The 22,177-nt window shown below is 36.0% G+C and overlaps 1 protein-coding gene across 3 annotated transcripts in view; it reads left to right on the forward strand.

Moving 5' to 3' along the window:
• The window catches only part of LOC134535894 (INO80 complex subunit D-like), a 77,371-nt gene that overhangs the window by 1,066 nt on the left and 54,128 nt on the right, over nt 1-22,177 (forward strand). For all 3 annotated transcript variants that reach the window (XM_063375247.1, XM_063375244.1, XM_063375246.1), the window contains exons 2-6: nt 5,863-6,003; nt 9,570-9,722; nt 9,822-10,429; nt 15,848-16,145; nt 21,798-22,035. In XM_063375247.1, the coding sequence (XP_063231317.1) occupies nt 9,670-9,722; nt 9,822-10,429; nt 15,848-16,145; nt 21,798-22,035 (1,197 nt within the window). In that variant the 5' untranslated portion in view covers nt 5,863-6,003; nt 9,570-9,669. The remainder of the gene's footprint in view (nt 1-5,862; nt 6,004-9,569; nt 9,723-9,821; nt 10,430-15,847; nt 16,146-21,797; nt 22,036-22,177) is intronic.

Below are 22,177 nucleotides of genomic sequence, written 5' to 3' on the forward strand. Positions count from 1 at the left end.
TACTTAATTTAAATATCAAGCATCATGTACCACAGGATCAAGGGATTTACTTGGATATGTGATACGAAACGTTTACACAAAAGTGAAGGATTGGTTCGGTTAGCAATATTTAAAGTACTGTAGGCTATAATTTTTGAAAATGTACGAATTCTTGCAAAATGGATTTCTTTTTGTATTCTGAATGGATTCTGATAAGTTTTATAATTATGAGTGTTTTTGAAGTTTGTGCTTCCCGAAATTAGAAAAAAAATTAAGTGTTGGAAAATTTTTAAAATTGCAGTTAATATTTAATTTAGTATGATAATATCTTTCACACTCAAACTGTCTGGTTTTTAAAGATTTTTATTTCATAATTTTTCCTGAACTTTTATTGCTTTCCCTTCCATCAACTCTTTTTATTTACAGATTTAATTTGAAAGCAACCTTTTTTGAGATAATCAAACAGCATCAATTTTGCTTAAAAACACCAGTTCCAAATTAAAGAAAAAAAATTGGTTGTCTGTAAAGTTTGTTTACGGACGATAGTTTAACGTGACGTCATAACAAAACATTGATGAAATGACTGCATACTTTTATGAATAAAATTGAATCATTTTTATTGAATTATCACTATTTTGTATGTATACAAAGAAAGAGTGAAATGAAATCTACAATTTAATTCAAATATGTTTATTACTTTAACGAAGAGATTATTTTAACTATAACTTTTATACATGTTTGCTATTTAACTTCTTCCAATCTGTGTTATTTTGTTAAGGATAGGATGATGATAGGAAAAGTAGGAAACGAATGGGAGTGTTTCAAGTTTAATGTGCCTCGAAAAAGTCAAATTGATGGTTGTTCCAATCGAGTGGAAGAGAGATAGATGCGGCGCAAGCTTACAATGAGCGTAACGGGACACAGCGTAGTGGGACAATGTGCGTTATGGGACACTTTCGTGCGTGTAGCCGGCGTTCATTGATTTATTAGACGTCACGCCAAAAAATAAAATAAAAAAGAAGTCGTAACTTTGAACATATAAAGCAATGGAATCTATGCAGTGTTTTGTGTTCAGGAAAGTATGGTAATATTTTACGTTGTGGCTTTTCTGTGATAAAATAACATTTGGAAAATTCTCTTTTTAAATACCAAAGGCATTCGTCTATTTACCCTGTGTTTCTAAATTCCTAATGGTTTCTAAGAAATTACCTTTTATAGGTCACAGTGAAGTGGCCATAACCATGTTGTGCTTTAAATGCATTGCCCACCCTGTGATTTTCCATATTTAAGAATGTGTATATTTAGTATGTGGGTATTGTGGTTTAATGAAAATATTAATTATAAAAAAAATTACGTGAATTCCCTAATATGCATCCAAACCCAAGCATCAACTCTTTACATGGATTTTTTCTAGCAGTATGGAGGCACGAAGCACGAACTTTTTGACGTGACGTCTAATAAATTGATGAGCGCCGGCTGCACGCACGAAAAATTTTCTCGTTGCGTACATTGTCCCGTTATGCTGTGTCCCGTTACGCTCATTGTACGATTGCTCCGCATCTCTCTCTCTTCCACTCGATTGGTACAAACATAGATTTGACTTTTTTGAGGCACATTAAACTTGAAACACTCCCATTCGTTTCCTACTTTTCCTATCATCGTCCTATCCTTAACAGAATAACACAGATTGAAAGAAGTTAAATAGCAAACATGTATAAAAGTTATAGTTAAAATAATCTCTTCGTTAAAGTAATAAACATATTTGATTTAATGAGTGCAAATAAAAGTAAATTTATCAATTAAATTGTGGATTTCATTTCACTTTTTTTTTGTATCCATACAAAATACCTAGTGATAATTCAATAAAAATGATTCAAATTTATTCATAAAAGTATGTAATCATTTCATCAATGTTTTGTTATGACGTCACGTTAAACTATCGTCCGTAAACCGACTTTACAGACAACCAATTTTTTATTTGACTGAAGTTTTTTTGTATGTCACCTTTTTTAGTGCAATAGCATGTAACCTGATATACTAAAACAAATATTATGTTTGATACATGTAATGGCCATTCTTTTTATACATTAGGTTATGTACTATCACATGTAATAAGTCGGCACTTCATAGTGCTAAAAACATTCCTTCAAGGGTTGATGCTTGGGTTTTAAATGCACAGTAGGGAATCACATTTTTTTAAAATTATTATTTACATTCCATTGCATCACAACAGCCAAATGCAAAACATACACGTTCCTACAATTGGAAAAACCCCGGACTGGCAATGCAATTAAAGTGCAACATGGTGACTGCTGCTTTACTGCATAGGCTATCTAATGTGACCTGCAAACAGTAATTTCTCAGAAACCAGTATTGCTGTCAATAGCAGGATTTTCATGTCTAATTTTTTTTAATTCTTCAGTCATGTGTGACCTGTTGTCATATATATGTGACTACGTGTCTTTGGAGGCAGTTTTATCTTGGACCAATCTTTAAGAAAGAAAAATGCATCACTTTGAGAAAATGAGGATGGTTTTAATAAAAAATATCAGCAGCTGTCTCTGATAAGAGCCAAAAGAATTGAAAATGTTGGGCTCTTATTATTAAAAAAAGTTTCCAAACCTTAGTTTAATTGGCAAAAGTTTTTAACCGGTGTGTTTTACAAACTTTTTTGGAGTGATGAACTTATCATTAGTCAATTTTTTTTTAAAGTTTCATTGTTATAATTCTCAAACTTGCTGCATTTTTAATAAACCACCCTCACAGTAGCATTACCATTCAATGCCATGAAGATAGGCAATATGTGTAGCTTATAATGAATAATGTTTTGGAGCACTCATTATTTGTTAATAACAAACTTAAAGTAAAAGATGTTTCACAGAATGAATTTAAACCACACTGAAAAATCTGTTTGCCTAAAGTGCACCTGATCCTTAGATTGCAGTGTGCATTTAAATATCATTTAATTTTAAAAGCTTTGGCTTTTTTCAGCATAGCACATACTTTCATGGAAATCCCTATTATTAATAGTGACTTGACTGTTATGTATAGTATCTCCTGTGAGATGATAATTATTGTTTAGCATTTAATTATTTTCTGTCAGAATGTCTATAACTGTAATAATATAGTCAGTAGACACTATTTTCTTGTCTTATAAAAATCAAGAAATAGAAAACTTGAAATATTAACGTTTATGATTTACGATGATATACAAAAGAGGACTTTTAATGTTAACGACAATGGTATTATCAATCTGACCATGTTCTCCATATACTCATTACTGCAATCTAAGCGTAAGACAGAGTAGACCTCCAAGGTGGTAAATAAATGATTGAATAAATAAAGTAATGATGAATGAAGGATGAATAAATGAATGATACCTACTGAGGTTATTCGAATAAAGGGTTGATAGAAACAGGGTGGGCCAAACAGAAGTACCCCAAGAAAACCCACGAGCCTACCGCTATGTCTGCATCGTCTCCTGTATGCCAGGGTTGACTCTGCCTTGCATCAAATAGGAATCGTCTCTGTGGTAGGCGAGTAAGGTTAGACCTTTGCAGCACGGCTATCTTTGTTTTATATATTTAAAAGTAAATATTTTAAATCTATTTTGAAAAACTGCAAAATACTCTGGAATTAAATGTTTAACACGAAATTGGATGAAAATTGTTATGTTTATACATATTTTGAAAGGCAAATAATACAGAATGTTGCAGTTTTGGAAAACAAAATTCCTCTTTAATTTTATTTTATAAAAATTATTTGATTTATGTACTTTTTGACTTGAATAGATCCCTTAAAGTCAATGTAGGAGTAGGTCAAAGATTGTACATATTTTAAAAATATATAATATTAATAAACAGTCACTTCCAAAATATGATATACATAAGAAAACATGTATTTGGATTTTTTGCAGTTTATTTAAAAATGTTTCTATAAAAATGTAATTAATATCAGAAAATTCAATTCTGTCCCAATCACAAAACAAGGAAAAAATAACATTTTTACGTGCCATTTGTAAGCTTGATATTACAACAACAAAGGGCTTTTTACAAACTTATGTTGACTTTACGAGGAATGTACCTGCATCTCAAATACAAAGCTTTTAAAAATTAATTCCTATTTTTAGTTTTGCCTACCAATGAGTGTGTCATATTCACTTAATAACCAAATTTGTAATTTTAAAAGTAATTTATTCCTTTTTTGTACTGGTAGGTCAACATAGCAGATTCTATGAGATAAAACTTGATGAATTAGAAGATAAATATCTTATTGTATGATTTTGTTGTCATTTTTTTATTGATTTATGTATTTATAATATCTTTGTGCAAACTTGTACAGACTGGGAAAAAAAAATTACTTATTGCAATAATTTAAACACAAAGTAGTTTAAATTTTTATACAAAGGTTTGTATTTGAAAACCTGTTTCTAGCAGCCCTTGAAGGTCTGGATAGCTGAGCATAATTTTGAGGTTACTCATTTATTTGCTACCTGGCGACGGGTCGGAGGTTACACTGCATGCAGGAGAATCTTGAATTCCTGCTATGCCATAGAAGGCACACACCACAACTAAGTAAAATCCATAATCTACAACAGTTTCGAAAACTATTCTGTTCAGTTTTCATCTTTGCGGGTTGTTTTGCCCCTCTCCCCTCCCTAATTGTAGGGAGGCTTCCTTAAAGTACGAATACAATCCAGCCCAATGACACTTTAGAATGAGGGGAGGCTTTGCCCCCTCCCCCCACTTTTCTCCCATTTCCGTGGTACGAGTTTGAATTACGAGTGAAATTTTCATTCTAGAATAATGAGTATGATTGAATGATTAAAGCTCACCTTCTGCAGTGTTCGTTACTGCACATTTATGATGATATTTTTCATTTAGGTGTATTTTTCTGCATGTTCCAATATGTAAGAAAGGCATTTTGTGTTCTTAGTAAATTTTGTTGCTAGATATATTGTTATGGTTATCTCTGACGTTTTGCCTAGCTTGTTGTCTGCTTCCCGCAGAGTGTTTGAATGTCACAGCGTTGCTGTCGCGTGTCCTCTCGGCCAATAGAGTAGTTCCTGCACGCGTAGAATTATAATGTGGGCACTACTGTTCGCACCTGTCCTTTGAAAGGTTTCTGTTTCTGTGCACACATCCCTTAACTTTTCCTTTTGTATTGCCACTCATTAAATTTATGCCCAGCAATTTCCGATCGTGTATACCTACATGTTACTTTACTCCTTATCAACTAAGTATATATTTAGAATTAAAATATTTGCCTGGCTAATTGGTTGTGGTCATTCAGTAAAATTCATTTTGTGTTGTTCCACAGAAGTGTAACACTTACAAAATTGCTTGAATTATCTAATTTTTTAAAATATTTCTTTATAAAAAAAACCTGCAATGAGTGAGAAACCAAAAATTCAAAATGGCAGGCCGTCCTCGTTCTGGAAAGTCAGGGAAGTTGAAATTGGTCAGGGAAAGTCAAGGAATTTACTTTAAAACTTGGAAAAGTAATGGAAATTCCTCATTGATAGTAATTTGAAAGGGAAATGTTATGCTCATCACCCAGACTTAAAACACTTTTTTTTTCCACGTGGTTTTTTTAGTGCACAGTCATACACACTAAAAAAAAAAAGATGTATGTAAGGTTCTGTCTGAACTAGTTATAGGGATGGTGTCGGCTGTATTGTGTGTGTTTCTTTCAGAAAATTGTGAAATAAGTAAATTATTAAAAAAAAAAATTCTGGAAAATTTGTAATTGTGGTTAGGGAAAAGTCAGGGAAATTTATATATAGAGTTATGTGGACACCCTGAATATATACTTGGTGTTTTTATCTGTTCAGCTCAGTCCACTGCGTACGTGTTATTTATTTGCTGTAAATATTTATTCCAGGGTATTTGCCAAACAGGAGCCTGGCTTTGTGTAGGGGCTTGTCCTTCGACCATGGTGCAAGATAAGCTTTGGATTGCGAAGGTCGAGATGCACTTTCGCCCTCCTCTGCTATTGCTTGTGAGGGTCTGAATTACATTGAAGGTAACAAGTAACTTTTTTTTTCCCTTTGTCCTCAACGTATATTTATGAGATTTGGTAGGTAGCCGAATTCACTCTAAAACTGTGTGATTTTTTTTTAACTGGAACTAGTAAAGTATCATCTTGTCTTCTTATTATGGATAACAAAATTTTGTATTTTTTTATTCAGTCAGTTTGCCCTCTGCTATTGCTTGTGAGGGTCTGAATTCCATTGGAGGTACCAAGTAACTTTTTTTTCCTTTGTCATCATTAACGTACGTTTTTGAGATGTGGCAGGTAGCCTAATTCACTCTTAAAATTGTGTGATTTATTTTATGGGAACTAGTAAAGTATCATTTTGTGTACTTCTTATTATGTATAACAAATTTTAGTATTTTTTATTCAGTCAGTTTTGACATTAAATTCTTTTTTTTTTTTAAGGAATTTCTAATCTAATGAATATTTTTACATTTCTGACTTAATGAAAAACTTACACAGGTAAATACAATTATTTTTATATATGTTAATGGATAAATTTTTTTTCTAATTCATGTTGGAAAAATAAGTGGTAAACATTTTCATAATATAGAAATGAAAACAGCTACAGTTAATAATAGTGGACCATAGGAGTTGCAGACACTGTGCCTGATGAGGTGAATATGCAGTGAGACCTCTTAAATGGAATGCATGATTGGAGAAACCGTAATGCAGTGAGAAAATCGGCTGGCCAATAGCAGCAAAAGCTGTGATTCTAACATGTGAAAATCTGGGTTGGATCCTCACCCCCTTCCTTTCTCCTTTTCCACCTCTTACGTTTTAACAGATATGTGCAGCATGGAAATAAAAAAAATAATAATTTCTATGCATTGACAAAATAGATCATAACTATTCATCTAAGGAAAAAAATATTTCTATAAATGTTAGTTGTAAAGGTTTGCAAAAGTTGTTTGGTTAGTTTTCAAAAATGTTTTTGAATTTTTTTTTCTATAGAACTTACTTACTGTTAAAATTGTTAAATCTGTTAAATCACAAATACGCCTGGGGAATAGCTTAAGAGTACAGCAACACGGGATTAGAAAAATGTTTAAATTTGCCATTGAATAAAGTTTATACGTAAGGTGTGATTAACTTTAAATTAAGAAAATACAACCACATTTTTCGTAACAAATAAAATATATTAGCTACACGTCAAAAATTACACAGAATAATTTTTATACATATTAAGCCAACTTGGTTGCATTTTTTGCTTGTGAATATAAAGGATAAAATAACAAAATCCATTCCCAAGGTTACATAATTTTAGATTCAACTGCTGAAATGTTTGACATGTTTATTTCTATTCATATGTGCAGCCGCTTTGGTGGCTGTTTTTTTGTTGGCACATAATGTATCGTGTGTGTGTTATAACTGAATTCATTCTTATCATAATGCTATACAAACTGTCATGCCCACTTTTAATCCATGGGCATGACAGAAGATATGGCAGAAAATAAACATTTTGTAAGGTGGGCTTAATGCAACCTAATGTGTCTTTACTGGTCGATGTCACAAAATTTATTTAAATACAAATAATATTGTGTAAACTGTGCTTATGAAATATGGTCGGTAATTCCTTTTATTAGACTAATTTTATTTTAAGTAAATATTCTTGGCGGAAGGCAGGTAGTCCTGAGTGGGAGTCATGACAAGGCAAATAGCACCCGCGATCACACTCCTTCTGGACCAAAGGAGATCAGGGTTTGATTCCCGGTGTGGTAGAACCCTGGGATGCTCACTAGCAGGACATTACAATCAGCGGGTTCTCAGGGTTTTCCAGTTTCCGTCTCCAATGTACTCAAGCTCTATGTATGTTGTTTCGCCCCTCTTCAACTCTAACGACTTAAATCTGTATTAATTCATTCATTCTTAATCTTCAATTTATATGGAAAACGAATGGGACTCATCTGTTGTAATTAGGGGCTGTAAAAATTAGCATGATTTTCCCCCCAAAATTAGCGTTTATTATTTTGTAAATTAACATATATTATTGTGAAATTAGCATTTTTAATGCTACTTATTTAAAACAGTATTTACATTCTTAATGTTTGTAAACTAAATATTCACACATAAAAATACCCACAAATAACCCTCTAGTCAGTTTTGTACAAAAATAAAGCATATTTGAGCCTATCTAGATTAAAACCACAAAAAATAACTGTGATTTTTTTTTACTGTAATAAATTTGTAGTGCAATATGCTAAAGACTGTCACATATTCAATTTGTAGAATAATACATACAACTGGATTAATTGGGTAGTGTTTATATTCTAAATTACTAGAAAATAACCACATGGGTTAAGTGTAACATTAGGAAGAATGCCAAGTACCAGTAGTACTGCTGTATTTACTGCTTTCGTTTACTTTACACTCTCGCTAAAGCCTAAGCAGCCTGTTTTGTTTTCATCTTATTAACCAACCATAAAATTATCGTCGGCAAGATGGGAAAATCTGCGACAAAGATTGTGGACGTGTTGTGTTTGTGTATTAACTGTTTGTGTATTAACTTACATCACAGACACAAATTAATGTTCACATACATAAATTAATTTAATTACAAATATGCATATGTCCAAGACAAATTGCAAAGTAGAAATATAACGTGAGTCAGTCTGCAACACTGGTGAGAGATACATTTTGAACAATTTTGAAAACTATCCAAAAATATGTAGCAGTTATTTGGTATTTTATAATTAAAAGGATTACAAATAAAAGTAAACTAATTTAGTTAAAAAAAAAAGCATTTATTTAGATAATTAGTAAAAATAGCATTTATGTTGGAAAGCAGCAAAATATAGAAACTAAAGTGTAAATTAGGAAAGATGCTAATTTTTCTTACCCCTATCACTAAGGATCATGCACATTACAGTTGTTACAGTGTACCACTCTGAAACTCTTTTATTTATGCTGATAAATTTGTGGATTTTCATATTTAATCAAAACCCTTGCTTCTTACATAAATTAATTTTGATTCCTAAATACTAGTCTTTTGATTTGCTGGTGAACCTGTGTACATTTTCCAGTTGGTAGTACAATGTTTTAAATAGGTGTAGCATGTATTATTTTACATCAAATTTTTGGTCTCTTGATAAACTGCAACATAGGTTTCTAAAATTATTTTAAGTGTGATGATGAATAATTGAAGATATGCAAGTTTTGGAAATTTCAAACTAAACTGTGATTCAAGTGTTGCGTAATGTATTATGATGACCAATTTTTTGAAACTGTGTAGCAGTATAAATTAAAGATGGTAACTATCAAAAAATTCAAAACTTGTGTTTTAATTTTTGGATTAATATTAAATGGCTGTTTTTAAACATGTGAAGAGACCATGAGAATTTCATGCAACATAAAAAAAAAAATTTAAAACAAAATTATGAGCGGGTAATTTATTTCTGTATTAAGATAATATAGAACCACATATTAGTTACATAAAATCCTAGGTTTGAAATAGTCAACTATATTTATCAAATTCCTCTCTACGAGAAACTGTATCTTCATATTGATCATTCTGTAGTTGGTTTAGTTGAAGTTTGTGTTGTTTCGTTTTGCAGGAAAATGGACAACAGACTGCAGTGTGTAAGACATGTAGACACTGCGGATGAGATTGGAGTGTGGATCAGTTTGTCCTTCTATGTGTTTGTGAGCTAAATAATGTTCCAAAATGATGGCGAGATGTTCGATTTGGAATATGCAGGCGGAACAAGGTACGAAGCATCATCATCTTCCCGTAAATTCTTTTGCTGCCGTTTTAAATTGTCGTACATGTATTTACAAGCTGCGTTGGGTTGTCGCAATGTTTGCAGATATTACAACGGCCACTTGGAAGTGGCGTCTGCTGTGTCATCAAAGAAGGAGAGCAAGGTCAGGAAGAGGAAAGTGGCGTCGAGGCGGGAGGACGGGCGCAAGCCATCCGCGGCGGACGGGAAGCACCGGTTCGCAGACAAGCTGAAGGCCCTGCTGAGGACGGGCGCGGCAGCGGCGAGCGAGAACGGGGTGGACGCGGACGACCCCTACACGTTCAGCGAGCCGGAGCCCCAGGTGCTGCGACTGCACCAGACGGCGACGCCCGTCAACACGTACTCCAGGAGATGCGTCGCGAGGAAGGCGGGGCCCGACGCGGCGGTCCCGGACGGCAGGGCGTCGGACGACGACGAGAGTAGCTCCAAGACCATGAACCGGCTGCAGGCGAAGATAGCGCGCAAGAAGGTGATGGGCAAGCACGGGAGGAGCCTGCTGGAGGAGCAGCTGCTGGGCGTGAAGCAGGAGCCGGGGAGTCCCCCCGCGGCGCTGGTGAGCGTTCCTCCCCGCAGGAGGGGCGGGGCCGCCTGCAGCCAGACCGCGGCCACCCGGCACGAGGCCCTGCAGAGGATACGGCAGCTGCAGGACTGCCAGCGAGATCTGTTCCCCCTCGGTGAGTGTCGGGCATCACTTTGAAGGTAGTCTGGAAAAACTTTTATAATTGGAAAAAAGTTAGCGATAACTTTGAAAGTAGTCTGGAAAAACTTTTATAATTGGAAAAAAGTTAGCTATAACTTTGAAAATAGTCTGGGAACACTTTGATAGTTGTGAGGGGAAATTTAAAAAAAAAAGTTATCAATAATTTTGAAAGTAGTCTGGAAAAACTTTCATAGTGGTGAGGAATAATTGGAAAAAAAGTTAGTGATAACTTTGAAAGTACTTTGGGAAAACTTTGATATTAGTCAGGGTATTTAGGAAAAGTATTAAAAAAACCGAAGAAAAACTTTGAAAGGTCCAGGTAAAATAACTGCTATGTTGTAAATGTTAGTATGAAATCAGGGTGGCCACTCACCGGGAAAACCGGGAAAACCAGGATTTATCAGGGAAATCACGTTGATCGGGAATTATCAGGGAAATGTCAGGGAATTTTTTTAATAACGGGGAATTTTTTTGTCATGTATATTTCCCGCAGAGCTGCCAACCATTACGGATTTTCCGTAATTATAACGGATTTAACACAGAATTACGGAACATCGCTGGTTTATTACGGAAACGAGGCTTTGTGCTGCTGGGTAACGGAAAAAAATTCCGTTTCTGGTGTGCGTGTTTCGTGAACGCAGTTAAAATACATCACGTGGTTGCACAGATAACGGAACTAATAAATGTGCGCATGTACTGTCAAAATAAGTTGATTAATTGTTGTGTTTTGTAATAGAAATGGTACGGTATTACGTCCGTTGTACGATACAACTAGTACATATTCTCGGACTTTTCGTTTGTCGCTACTTACATCACGATAATTATTGTACGGTACTTTGGCTAACCTGTCTTGTGTTATTTACTTTCTTGAAAGCCATTTTTTTCATCAAAGGGTTTTTGTCGTGTGTACAGACGTGAAACCTTATTATGTTGTTCGATAGTGTTGTGTTCTTCAGTGCCGGTTGTAGAAATGAAGCGTGTGATAGAACAATGTGTATCTGGTGCAAAAAAAAAAAAAAGTACGTTATTCTTCAGAACTTTCGACCAAACTATATAAAAGAATGGCCATGCTTGTCATCTTCAAATGTTTTGGAACGCCACGCGTTTTGTAATGTATGCACGTGTGACTTTTCGAGTGCGCATGATGGTAGGGATGACTGAAGACGGCATATTGAATCAAAGAAACATGCAGAACATTTTAAAGCCGTGACGAGCAATAAATCTATATTGTCGTTTTTCGCTACATCTGAAGAAACGAAAGTAACAAACGCAGAGTTATTGTTCACAAGTTTTTTGGTAGAACACAATTTACCGATAGCAGTAGCCGATCATTCGGGTAATTTGTATAGAGCTATGTTTCCGGACTCAAAAATTGCACAGAAATACAGCTGTGTGAGAGCAAAAACATCTGCCTTAGTGGAGTATATGGCTGGTGAAACTAAATTGAAACTGTTGAATCTTTAGTAAGTGCAGGGGTCGAAAATGGTTACTTAACTTACTTACAGTCACTTATTTTGCATCAATCACTTTTTTGTCACTTTTTTTTTAAACAGTCACTTAATTTACTTTTTTTTCGATATTGGTGCCTAAAATTTGCATTTCCGTTTATGAAAGTGACATTAATTAAATGCTTGCATTTGTTTTTTTGACCGTACTCAAGGTATTTGCCGTTTGCCATAACACGGATTGTGTCGAGATCGTTTTTTACATGCGTAAAAGCGTAAACAACAACTGAAGTCGAACTATCCATTCATCGATTCGCCCTACAGTATCGATCGGCTGACGTGATGGCAGATAACCTATGTTCGCGCCAGTGTGTTCTGTAGTTAGTCTGATTATGGTCTTAAGTTAGTTTTGTCCTTAGGGGCCTTGGCTAGCGATATGACTTGTGTCATGCTATACTATTATTTGAGATAAACAAGTAACCGGGAAATAATATCGTAGTGTTTTGATGTTTTCTTGTGTGGTGAAGATGGGGAAATGTCGTTTTCGTAGCGAGTGGCTAGAGAGGCGCGATGATAATGGATATATCATTAACGAGTGGGAAAAAAAACTTAATGATACTGATGTTTTTTGTGCAGTTTGCTGTGTCACAATCAAAATATCAACCAAAGGGTATCAAGCACTATCTCAGCATGCTACTTACGAGCGACATAAGAGTGAATGTCGGAATAAGTTGGCTCCTAGTCAGCTAAAATTCACGGTCGTTCGACCTTCATGTTCAGCTTCCACATCAAGTGAAGTGTCCTCAGAAAACCATGTTAAATGTCTTTACAGTGTACGAGATCGTGCAACAAGAGCAGAACTGAAATGGGTAATGAAATGTATTATTTCAAATTATCAGCATCATCTTGTGGAGGAATAGCAGACTTTTTAAAAGTATGTTTGGTGAGGGTGTGCCTGAGGACTTCAGCCTGAGCAGCACTAAATTTAGGTATCTACTAACATATGCATTAAGCCAATATTTTCGCAATGTTATTTTGAAAGACATGGATGGTGCATACTATTCAGTATGCTACGACGAAACAACAAACCACACAGGTAGAAAGGAACTGCAAATTGCTATCAGGTACTGGTCTAAAACGAAGCTACAGATTATCACTCACCATCTTGAAACCTTTTTTATTGGATCAGCTACAGGCAAAATAATAGTTGAGAAAATTAATTCTGCACTAGACATTGCTGAGTTACCTCGTCAGAAGATATTAATGTTAGGGAGTGATGGCCCTAATGTCAACAAGAAAGTTTTTCGTATTATATGTGAAGGGTTGGATTCTATTCGCAAGGCACCCCTTGTTAATATTGGCACATGCAGCATCCACACACTTAATGCATTTCTCAGTGGTCTTGATAAACTTGGAGAAGATGTAGCTGATTTGGTAATGGCTGTCCATGATTTTTTTGATGGTTGGCCTTCAAGATGTGAGGACTACTTACAAATACAAGATGACCTATCTGTTCCAAAACATAGTTTCATCAAGCATGTTCCGTCAAGGTGGCTTACCTTAGAAGGAGCTGCATCACGATTGATCGAACAATTGAAGAGTTTGCAAAGTGAAGAGCAGCAAAAAAGAAAGACTGCAGATGTACTTTTTGAGGAGGCAAATAAGAGATTAAAGAGGGCTGTAGAATAGAAAGATATGCAGGAAATTGGATTGGCCCAGGCCATGTTGGAAGGTGTTAACAGAGTCAGAAAAGAAGCTGCAGAGAAGAAGCTTGAGGTTGATACTGTACAACACTCAGTGGAGAAAAGGAAATCTAAAATTATTTCTGACTATTTTTCAAAATACTCAAACAATTAGATGTTTTGTGTTGATGGAGTGTTCTGACATAAGTTTGTTGATGTTGAAATGTTCTTAAATTGGACTAGATACAGTTTTGTAGTAGGTCTATGGTGTCTTAATTAATATAATTCTTAGTTCATTTTATAACACAATATAAAAATGTTAATCTTGACAGAATTTTCATGGAAACCACTTTTAAGTCACAGTTTACACAGTTGACTTCTCTTTCACCATCTTAGGTATGTGAATAATTTGTTTCTTTTAATTTCGTGCTACTGGTGCATAATTTGTAACTTGTGTGTGTTTAAATAGTTAATCGAATAACTGTCAGTATTTTATTAGATCCATATACGTATAACCTAACATTTTATTTTACTACAATCAGCATTTTTTGTAACATTTATTTCAGTTATATTTCAGGTCACCTTTTTAGTCACTTATTTTCCTGGAGATCACTTTTTTCTCACTTTTTCTATCACAAAGGTCACTTTTCTCACTTTTTTCCAGTGAATAAAGCACTTTGAGGCCTGTAAGTGGACCATTTGCTTTAGCTACAGATGGGAGTACTGATTGTAATACAGTGAAGATTTATCCATTATGTAGTTGTTTCATTTTTAAATCAAACACAAGGTAAAATTTGCACTGTACTGTTATCCCTTGTTGAGAGTACTAAGACTAAGAATATTTTACAACTAGAAATGTTACACTTCAAAAATGAATTAAAGAACAGTTATAAAAAGTTGTGTGAAAAAATGTTTGAGCGCTTGCCACTGAAATACCCCATTACATAAAACAAAACACAGACTGCAGGTCATTGAACGGGACGCTCTAATGTAAAGTGACATATTTAAAATGTATTATGTTATTTAACGAACTTCCGTATGTATATAATGAAGAAAATACAGCAGGCTGCTAAAATATGAGTAATCTCTTTCTATAATATTATCTTTTTTCTTCAAAAGTATGTTTTTTTTGTAATTGTAAATATCAGGGAAATTTTGAATTTTTAATCAGGGAAATCAGGGAAAAATCAGGGAATATTTTTGGTGACTGTGAGTGGCCACCATGGAAATAATGTTAGCTAATAATTTTATTTTAGTCTTATGTTCCACATATTAACAATACTCATGGGGGTCAAAAATTAATTTTGATTTTGAAATGATTTAGTTTTAAATGATATAAATTAGTTTTAAAATAGAAAATAAATCCTACAACCATTTTGACTTGAATCAATCGTACACTGTATTTTTTGTGTTTACGTTTGGTAGAAACATCAATGATTTAATTAAAAACCATTTATGGTAATTTTTGATGGATTGATTTTTTTTAGGCCACGAACATTTGTACAGACTTACATTTTTGCAATAATTTATTACTGTTCGACCAGTATTGAAACATCTTTCAAGATTCAGTAATATATTTACACTACATATTTTCAAAAAGCAGAAGAGACATAGTTGTAAATTTACAGGAATAATCCCTTGATGAATAGTAGTGATGAAGAAATGAAATATCCAACTCTGTGTGAGACTGAGCCTTAAAGGGGCCCGCCTGGCTGGGTGCCCGAGCTCTATAAGTGCGGGAGCGCGATGGGCGTCACTGACTGGTTCATCGCACGCCTCACAGACTCTGCCCACCACGCTCTCAACTGTAGTGCAGGCTTCTGGTCCGTTAACGTCTCTCTGGGGGACTCCAAGCAGTCACCCTATAACGTTATGCTGGAATTATTATTTCCTTATACCACTTGCAAAACTGTGTTTGGGATTTAGATACCTTTAAACGTCCGTGAAAACACCCATTTTAGCCTTTTTCACTGTCCAATAAAAAAAGGAAAGAAATGTAAATAGGAAACAATGAAACAAAATTTGAGTAGGCAAGTGCAGTCGCTCTTAAATGATGTTCGTGATGAGACACTTTCAAGAAGATGTGACCGTGCATGGTCACGAGACGTTAATTTTTTTTTTTAAATATGCAGGTTAGGCCCCATCTGGGCAAGTGTTTACCTTGTGGGAGGTACCAAGGGTTGAGATGCGTGCAGTGGGAGTCGGGACTCTGACGGGGCCCGGCTAGGGTGGTTGACGGCTGTGTAATGGAGCGGTTGCCGGCAGGCCTGGAGGCGTCGGAGAGCGAGGGCAGCGACGACGAGGACTGCCCCGTGCTCCAGCGGCACTGGTTCTCGGTCTGGGACGCGGGGGCGGAGGGCCAGCGGGGGGCCAAGCTGGGCTCGGTGAGGGGGGAGCTGCGACGCCGGCTGTGCCAGCTGTCGGCCGCCATGGCGCACCGGCCCGAGGACCAGCTGGCCCGAGCGCTGGTGGACGCTGCGAGGGCCCGCCCCGCCGCCGTCGCCCGCCTGCTCCGGGAGTCCCGGGGCGGCAGGTGCCGCCTGCCTGGCGCCACCTACAACCGGTACCCCAACTCCTGTCTCTAGTTTAGATTAAATACAGTGTCCTGCAGTTTATCCAGTTCGTTGGTTAACCGAGCCGTATTTCCATTAGCTGTAAACGGAAAAATAATTTTTGACTTATTTCAATGCGTGCAAAACGGAAACGGAACTTCTGTAGCATTAAATACAATGCAATGAATTAGTAATGCAACTAATTAATAAAGCTTTTTGCTTCCGTCATTGCTTATTTATTTCCAACGCTGTCCGAGTGTTCAGCCAACATTTACATTCCGCCATGCCATACGTCGGGCGTGTCGGTAACAGCTCTGCTGGAGAGAAAAAGCCCGAAGACTTCAGGGCTAGTTTACCTTGTGCGTGGTACGATGCGCTAGTGGCAGATCGTGGCAGAAAAATGTGTTTATTAAACAACTGAGTCGGGAATTATGTTAGCAGGTTAAATAATCTTTTTTTAATAATAGAAAATGTTAAGTTTATATGCCCTTTTAAATCTTGTTGTAACTGAAATATATCTCCTGTATCAAAAACATTATGTAACTCAGAGGGCATGACTTCAAGGGGTGTCTGTTACTGTGTTCGTTTAAATAGTTGGGATAAGAAATATTTTTACCAGATTTTTTTTTTACATTGCTTAAACAGTTTTTTTCGGTTATCCATGGACCTCTTGCCAGTTATTACTAGGGACCCCAGAAAATGGTAAATAAAACTGGCTCATTTCGTTGTAAAAAAATGACAAAAGCGGTGCAAAAAATCAGTGTAAAAATAAGCAATCGGTAGAGACCCCAAAAAATGGTGAAACAATTATGCCATTGGCGGTGTAAAAAAAACCTCATAGCAGATAGGCACTACAAAGTAACAGACTCTGCCTTACATCAGCCCACTTTGTCTGTCGTTTCATCACACAAGAATACAATCTGTTTGTCTTCTACAGCGTGCCTTACTGCTTCCTTATTTGCCTGGCCAATTTTTGGGACATAAGTTTCTCCAAGAGTGTTGGCTGATGGCAAATCCCCTGCATCTTAAATGTATACATAACTTAAATATACTTATAAATAGGTAGCATTTATAAGGTTATCGCTGAAAATATGAATAGGCTAATTTACTCAAAACAATTCTAAGCCAAGCCAAACCTAACCTAACCTTTTCAAGATTACTGCTGGATTACAGAGTCAAACCATCAATCAATCAGTCAAAAATATCTTGTGGTGTGCTCACCATTTCACAATGCAATCCTATTTAAGTGTTTGTTAATCTGAGGTACTTGCATATTTATTTGAAGTAAAGGAAAGTTAATTGATAATATTGTAGGCCTACATATGCTTATGAACTTTTATTAGAGGGGGAAAAACATTTCTAAATAAATAAGGCTAACCTTCTTCAACATGGGTGTTAAACCATTCCCTCATAGCTGGATGATCAGCTTTTTCCAAAGGAATGTTAACCTACAGCATCATATTAACAAAATCAGAAACAAATTCTTGTTTTCTGCACTTTCAAGCTTGTTTGCTTTATTCACGCTGTCACCTATCGAGATTTGTTTCGACACTGTAGAATTTTCTTGACAAAATAATTGTCTTTTCTGTTTTGTTTTGTGTGTCATTTGCCACATGCTTTTTGCACGTGTCTTTGTGTGTCCAATCAACCCGCACGTTGCAGAACTTGCACATCATAATTTTGTCCCGCTGATCAAAAATATAAAATCCATCCAATTTCATCTCTCTTTTGCCATCAAACATTGTCGAAGTTTTCGGCATCTTAGCCATAAATTCAATTGTATCACAAAAGTTACAAAATGTGGACGGTATTTGTAAACACTCATAGATATGTGCATGCAAAAATTACTGTCATCTTAGCTCTATGCGATTAAATTAGGTTAGAAAAATCAACACCAGTGCGCCTTGCGGCAGAAACGACCATTATTCAAAACACGAAAACTGTGGACAGTCAATTTTGTTATGTTGGTAGTGCGCACATATCGATTGTTGACATTTGTTACATTTTGTTTTCATTTGCGATGGCAATATTTACTGCTTGTAAACAGAGTAATAAAAATATGTGGATTTCAGTAACGTGTCAAAACGAAGATAATATCACGGCACTAGTCTTTCAGTCTATGTTTATTTCACGCCTATGTTTATGATGGCGTAAATAAATAGAACTTGCGACATAAGGACATTATTTTGTGCGAAAAAGCGTGAATTTCACGCGAAAATGTGTGAATTTTGTGCGAAAATTCGTGAATTTCGCGACTGTCGAAATCATAGGAAAGTCACAAATTTCGTTTAATGTATCAAATTTTCGCGTTATTTCGTGAATTTCGCGCTGCACCATTTTTCGGGGTCTCTAGTCATTACCCTGGATAATCAGAAGTAGTAAGTTTACAACTGTCCACATAAACCATGTTATCCTAAAAATATTTGAGCAATCTAACTATATATTGGTATGTTTTTATGAGTTGTACATATTTTAGTTTTACATTTGCTTATGTTTATTTTTTCTTATATATATTATATACTCTGCTATAAAAATTTAAATTTATCATAAATTTTTATAAAACGTTCCTAAAAAAGTTCTGCAATTGTGTCAATAGGTTTTTGTGGACACCCTGTTACATTATGCCTGCACTTTTCATAGCTAATATTTAATATTGGGTTACATTCCATTTTTTCGCTTGTGGTTTTGTCATTAATACTGTTTATATTGACATTCAATAAACTGGCAAAATGCTAATCCAGTATAGCTGTGGCCTTGATTGTGCTGGATTAAAGTGTTTTTACTTTAGTTTGGTACATAATGTCAAGACAGTGGTATGTGTGATTACATTTTGAAACTACTTAGTGATTAATTAATTTTTTTTTAAATTACTGTAGGCTTTTTAAGTATGTATTGGGGAAGTGAATGAACGAAATCAACATATTCAGTTTTTCTTCTTCATCCTTCACTTTTAATGTAATAATATTCATTTTCTCAGACTAGATGGTAATACTACATTATGCTGTTGGGTTAATTATTTTTCAGATATATAGGAAACATATCTGTTGCCTCTTAGTTCCAGAATTTCAGCAGTAGGATTATGGAGTAGGGATGGTGAGATCATGGACTTTCCATCAAGGGTGATTTAAGATTCGGGTTGTGGTATATTCTGTTTGTTTTCCAAGTAGGAAACGTTACTGACGTCATTCTGTCTCTGGCATTCCTAAGTAAAAGTATGGCAGCCACCACCTCCAATGACCATAAGTTTCATCTCACCCCATGTTGACTGAGAAACTAGGCATGGATTTAAATTTTGATTTCAAAAAATGAACCTCCTTTAATTAATTGGTAATAACAGTCCCAAGTATTGAGTTATTCATGTTTTAAATGCTTTTTTGTTTCCATCTTCCATCCATGCATCCATGTTTCTGCACCTTTGTAGAGAAATGCTAATGTAAATCTGCATTAATACTATCATCTGAGACATATTTAGGTACCTGGGGTTGAGTGTAAACTCATATAGGCACGTATTATTGCTATTTGTGGCATTTTGTAACTACCACCTTGTGGCAAAATCTTTTATGTCATAATCCAATCCAATAAAAGGTAAAACCAAATGTCGGAAAGTTCTGTTGTTTAAAAGATGATTGTTATAACTGCATATAGTGGTTTGCAGCTTTTATACATATACATAACTTTATCACTTTGAGTGATGATACAAGCATTTGTAAGTAGATGCAGACAAACGGACCAACAAAAAACTCTGATTCCTTTGTTTGCTGTATAAATAAAAAGATCAGAGGCTGTCTCTGTGGCTGTGGTAATAAACCTTGGATACCCTCTTATTGTAATGCCCCGTCCTTGAAGACATGAAGATTACTTGCCTCTTGTCTCCTGTTACAATTGTGCACCACTACCTGACGCATTGATAAACAACTACTTTTATCATTCCTCTAGGATTTAAAGTTTGTTTTAACTTTAGGGAGCTGTTCCGGGCACCTTTCAAAACCAACTCTGTGGCTGCAGTATGCCAGATAAAAGTTGCAGGGTTAAGCCAGAAACTAAGCCAAATACACAGTTCATTTATTGCCCAAATTTTTCTGCACCCACATCATAAATTGTTGACAAGACGTAAAACAAAAATTAATTGTATCATTGACTTGTAAAAAGATTAACTTGAAAATTACTGTGCAATACAATTTCTGAGAGTAATCATAAATCTTTGTTTAGAATCTAATCACCTGGTCACGAAAGGTACAACAAAGTCCCGAAATAAACAGTACCGGTGCTGGAAGTCAAAAAACTTTAATTTCCAGCTACCTTTTGCCTACTTGATTTATTTTTTACCCAATTCATTTTACAGTCGCACATTAGATTTAAATAGTTGATGACTATGTACTTCAATTTAATGGAACTTATCTCTCTAAAGGAATTAGCTTCCTAATATAAAAATCTGCACTTTCCTGTGAATAGTAGATCCATTTTGTTATATTTTTAATTTCTTGATTATACACAGTAAACTCTTCATTAACCAGGCCCGGATTATCTAGTTTCCGGGTTTTATGTGCTTAAATGTAGTTTTAACTATTAGTTGGTTTGATTCTGAAGTACTCCCGCACATTTCTTCGCTGGGCCGTGTTCTATTGTGTCAGAAAGCTTTTTGATCCGACCTTTCATATCTCCCACCCCCTAATCTGCCACATTTGTCACACTTCAAACCTGAGAGGGATACCTGCTTGTTGGTTGCAAATCTCTTTTTTTTGTTTCACGCGCTGTTATACTAAATCTCCCGCCCTCCTGTCTGCTGTCTGTCTGTTTGTCTGTCTGTCTTTCTGGCAGCTGCTGAGTGACGTGACTGACTGGTAGCCCGGGAAAATCTAAAAATAAATCAGCCAGAATTTGTGTGTGCATGTTTTTGTTTGCAAGCACAATCTTATCTTGAGCATTGGTGAGTTAACTTGCCCTCTTTGGCCATTGTAAATGCCTGTGAAATTGCAATGTATGTGGAGGCATCACCGCAGTCACGTTTTCGATTGCTTTTTATTTCCCATGCTTTTAGCTGCAACATTTAATAATAATCACTGTGGCCACCGCTCCGCAAGATGCGCACGTATTGCAGCATCCATCTTTGATTTATGGGAACATTCCTGTGTGAGGTCTGTGAAAAGCAAGCCTCGAAGAATCAGTGTGATTGAGTGCAACGTATATATATTTCTCCGGTCTAGCAAAAGTTTCTTGCTGACCATAATGTGTGCGCTTATTTTACCAAAGTACAAGGAACTGAACTTTAAAAAAAAAAAAAAAAAAAAAAAAAAAAAAAAAACTTGCCGCTGAAGGGTATGAAAATTAAATGCAATGAAGATTGTTTACGTTCCACCAAGCTGAGACACGGTACACAAAAGACTTAAAATTTTGCTCGTAGAATTCTACCGAGTTACAAAAATTATGGCGGTGCCCAAATTCGAAGTTGGCCCTAACCACGAAGCTGTTTAAGGGAATTCAACCAACGGGGAGTGGCTGGGTCCCAATTAACGTGGTTAACGAGTTGATTAAAAAAAAATTCCTTGTAATAATCTTGTAAGAAAATTTTAGTTTTAAAAAGGTTCTGAGAAGGTATTTGTAGTCTTGCACGTAGGCATGGTACGTGTGACCGGCCATTGGAACTGTGGTTCATTTTTTCCCAGTTCAAAACTGGCCATGCTGCGGAAGCGGCAGTGCTGCTACCGGCAGGGCGAGAAGGACGCGTGCACCAACCCGGCGCTGCCGTGCACACAGCACTGCATGCGGCACATCATGTACAACGTGGACCAGCTTCTGTACGAGCACTGCACGGCCAAGTTCTCGGACAACACCCAGTGCTGCATCCCGGTGTTCGACATCTGCCACGAGCTGCCGCTGTGCTTGGAGCACGCCAGGAAGCGGGTGAGCGGCCCCCCCACTGCCATCCGTGTCGAGCCCCTCGCATCGCCTCGAGGTCGCGTTGCTGTGCTCTACGTAAAGGGCCACGGTGATTTGGGTTAGATTCTCAGTGGGTTAGAACTTGGATTTTTTTTTTTTTTCAGTT

The sequence above is a fragment of the Bacillus rossius genome, chromosome 10 (assembly GCF_032445375.1).
Source record: "Bacillus rossius redtenbacheri isolate Brsri chromosome 10, Brsri_v3, whole genome shotgun sequence".
NCBI lineage: Eukaryota > Metazoa > Arthropoda > Insecta > Phasmatodea > Bacillidae > Bacillus > Bacillus rossius.